The following is a 3095-nucleotide window of genomic DNA, read 5'->3' as shown; positions in this document are numbered from 1 at the left end:
AATGACATTAATTCTAGTCTTATGAGTCGCATGTTATATGTTTCTGTGGGAAAATGAAACTTCCTGAAAACCATTCTTGTGAACTTTTTTTGAACTCTTTCGATTGCATCAATGTGAGTTTGATAATATGGACTCCATATTGTTGACGAGTATTCTAATATACTTCTTACGTATAGATAGTAAAGGATCTTATATGTTTCAATATCTTTAAATTTATTTAAAGACCTAGATATGAACCCAAGCATTCTACATGATCTGTTAACAATATTTTGAAAATGACCATTAAACGATAACTTAGTATCAAATTGCACTCCCAAATCCCTAATGGTATACACTCTATTCAATGTTGATCCGTTGATATTGTAGTTGAAATGCTGAAATGTGGCCTCGTTTCTTCTTGTAAAAGACATAATATAACATTTACTAGTATTAATTTGAAGATTGTTTTGTTTGCACCATTCAGAAATAGAATCAATATCACATTGTAATTGTCTAGCATCATAAATGTTTTCTATTTTGGTAAATATCTTAACATCATCCGCGAATAGTAGTATATTTGACTTAATTAGAGGGGGTAGGTCATTTATGAAAAGGGCAAAGAGTAGTGGTGATATAATGGAACCCTGAGGAACTGACGAGTGTGGTATAATACATTCGGATTTGATTCCATATACACAAACGAATTGTTTCCTATTCGATAAGTAAGATTGCATCAGACGGATAAAACATGGATTCACTGGCATATTTGTAAGTTTGGTTAGTAACTTATTGTGGTCAATCTTGTCGAAAGCTTTGGCCAAATCCATATATATAGTATCTACCTGCCCACCCTTCATCATTTTATTCGATAGATAATCAACGTATTCAAGAAGATTAGTTGTTGTTGATTTGCCCACAGTGAAACCATGTTGGTTTTGTGAAATAAGATGCGATGTATTATTTAGAAGGTATTTATAAAGTAATTTATCAAATAATTTTGCTATTGCCGAAATGATACTAACTGGCCTATAGTTTTCAACGTTGTCGGCATCTCCCGCTTTATGAATAGGTGAAACGAAACTTATTTTGAATGAGTCCGGATATTCCATTGACTGAAGTGATTTATTAAAAATAAGATAAAGGGGTTTTATAATATTTTCCATTGTGTTGATATAGAATATAGCAGGAATTCCATCTGGACTGTTACTTTTGTTTTTATCTAGAGATTTAATAACACCTCTTATGTCATCTAAACCAATTGTATAGTAATTTAAACAATCTCTATTGCATGGAAAATCATTTTGTACATTGTTTTGAGTATACACACTTGCAAAATAATTTGCAAATAGATTTGTAGTGTCTTTTATATTATCAGAAAATTCATTTTGATAGTGCATTATTGCAGGTAGTGTGTTTGATTTTCTAAGGGATTTTGTATATGCAAAGAAACTTTTTGGATTCGATTTTATGAGGTTTTCAATGTTCGACTGATAATCTTTCAGATCCTTTTTCTTACGAGATTTAACCTCTTTTCTCTTAGCTTTAAAAAGATAGGAGAAAGTCGGGTCATTTGTGGTTTTTTTCCTTTTATAGTAGTATTCTTTCTCGTGAATGAGCTTAATCAATATATTTGAGAACCATTTAGGAAAATTTTCGGATTTTGGTATGCTTTTTGGAGTGAAACTATTTATGATTTCTTCTGTGATTTCATAGAACTTTTCTGCGGCTCTGTGTGAGTCTAGACCATCCATGATATTTTCCCAGTCGACCCTCCCGAGTGAATGATTTATGGAGTTGTAATCAGCCTTAAAAAAATTTAATTTTTATGAGATAAGACTCTTTTTTCTAAATCATCTTATGAAACGATATACAAAATGAAATTTCCAGATTTATTCCCTAGATTATTGATCTTAACTCTTGTATTTACAAAAGATATGAAACACGTGTTGATTAAAACTTCAAATCGTCTTCTTGTTATCTTAGCCAAATATTCAAATCACGTTCTTCAAATTCTTCTATGACATTTCTCCTAGAATGTTTTATAATAATTGTTTACTTAGATTTTGGGATTAGTACAATTTTCCATCCAAAAAACTGTATAAATAAGCTTTCCTTCTTCACGAATCTCATAATGCTCTTCACATTTTTGTACATAATAAAACACATTCAATTCATACATCTGTGGACGCTTTTGAATTGTAAGTATATATTTTTGCACTATGCGCGCTCAGTAATAATGTTTTTCGAATAAAATATTGATTTAAACCTAAAAACCGTTTTTGGCTTAAATTATTGATAAATAATTTCTGATTTTTTCTCCCAAATGAATTAATTTTGGTTATCATTTTAAAGATTGAAAAATAAAACAAGTCCAGCAAAAATGGAGTTGAAATTATTTGCATTATTATTGGCTGGATTCATCATTTGCGAGGTAAGTATTCGAAACTTATTCAATTAACCGCTTCATTCAAAACCAATATGAAGATTAAGAGATGTATTTACTTCATGGGTCCAAAAATATATTTTCGGGACGTTCCTATATAATTTTTTTTTTTCAACTTTTGAATTTAAAATTATATTAAAGACTTATTAAGCATTTATTTTTGATAAAACGATATTGTTTTTATTTTTTCCCAGCTTAATGTTGGCTATGTCGGTGCTAAATCTGAAGAAAAATGTGAGAATCGCAAATTTGAGAATAAAGTGATTATAGTAACTGGTGCTAGTTCCGGGATCGGTGCCGATGCTGCCAAACATTTAGCAAAGCTGGGTGCAAGTCTTTCATTAGTTGGTCGTAATATGTCGCGATTGAATGCCGTTTATGATGAAATCGTAAATGCCGGAGCAACCACCCCATTGAAAATTGTAGCTGATATCACAAAAGATGCAAAACGAATTGTTGATAAGACCGTTAATCATTTCGGACAATTGGATGTCCTCATAAACAATGCCGGTATAATGGTCGCAGCCAATGCTGAAAATGTTGACTTGATAGATTTTGATCTTATTTGGCACACCAATGTACGCGCACCACTTGAGCTCACAAAATATTCCATTCCGCATTTGTCAAAGACCAAGGGAAATGTTTTGAATATCGCAAGTATTGATGGTCTGAT

The 3095-nt window shown here is 31.3% G+C and overlaps 1 protein-coding gene across 1 annotated transcript; it reads left to right on the top strand.

Moving 5' to 3' along the window:
- Positions 1-2126: 2126 nt before the first annotated feature.
- Positions 2127-3091, top strand: LOC116345554 (11-beta-hydroxysteroid dehydrogenase-like 4A; the record flags this gene model as incomplete). Its single annotated transcript, XM_031774991.1, has 3 exons — positions 2127-2177; positions 2332-2410; positions 2617-3091. Coding segments are annotated over exons 2-3 (526 nt in total), but the record flags the coding sequence as incomplete, so codon positions are not given.
- Positions 3092-3095: the final 4 nt, after the last annotated feature.

Source organism: Contarinia nasturtii, unplaced genomic scaffold, assembly GCF_009176525.2.
Source record: "Contarinia nasturtii isolate CC-2019 unplaced genomic scaffold, AAFC_CNas_1.1 Cnas_scaffold_1347, whole genome shotgun sequence".
Lineage (NCBI taxonomy): Eukaryota > Metazoa > Arthropoda > Insecta > Diptera > Cecidomyiidae > Contarinia > Contarinia nasturtii.
The sequence above is the reverse complement of the archived record's forward strand: the minus strand, read 5'-3'. Positions and strand labels throughout refer to the sequence as shown.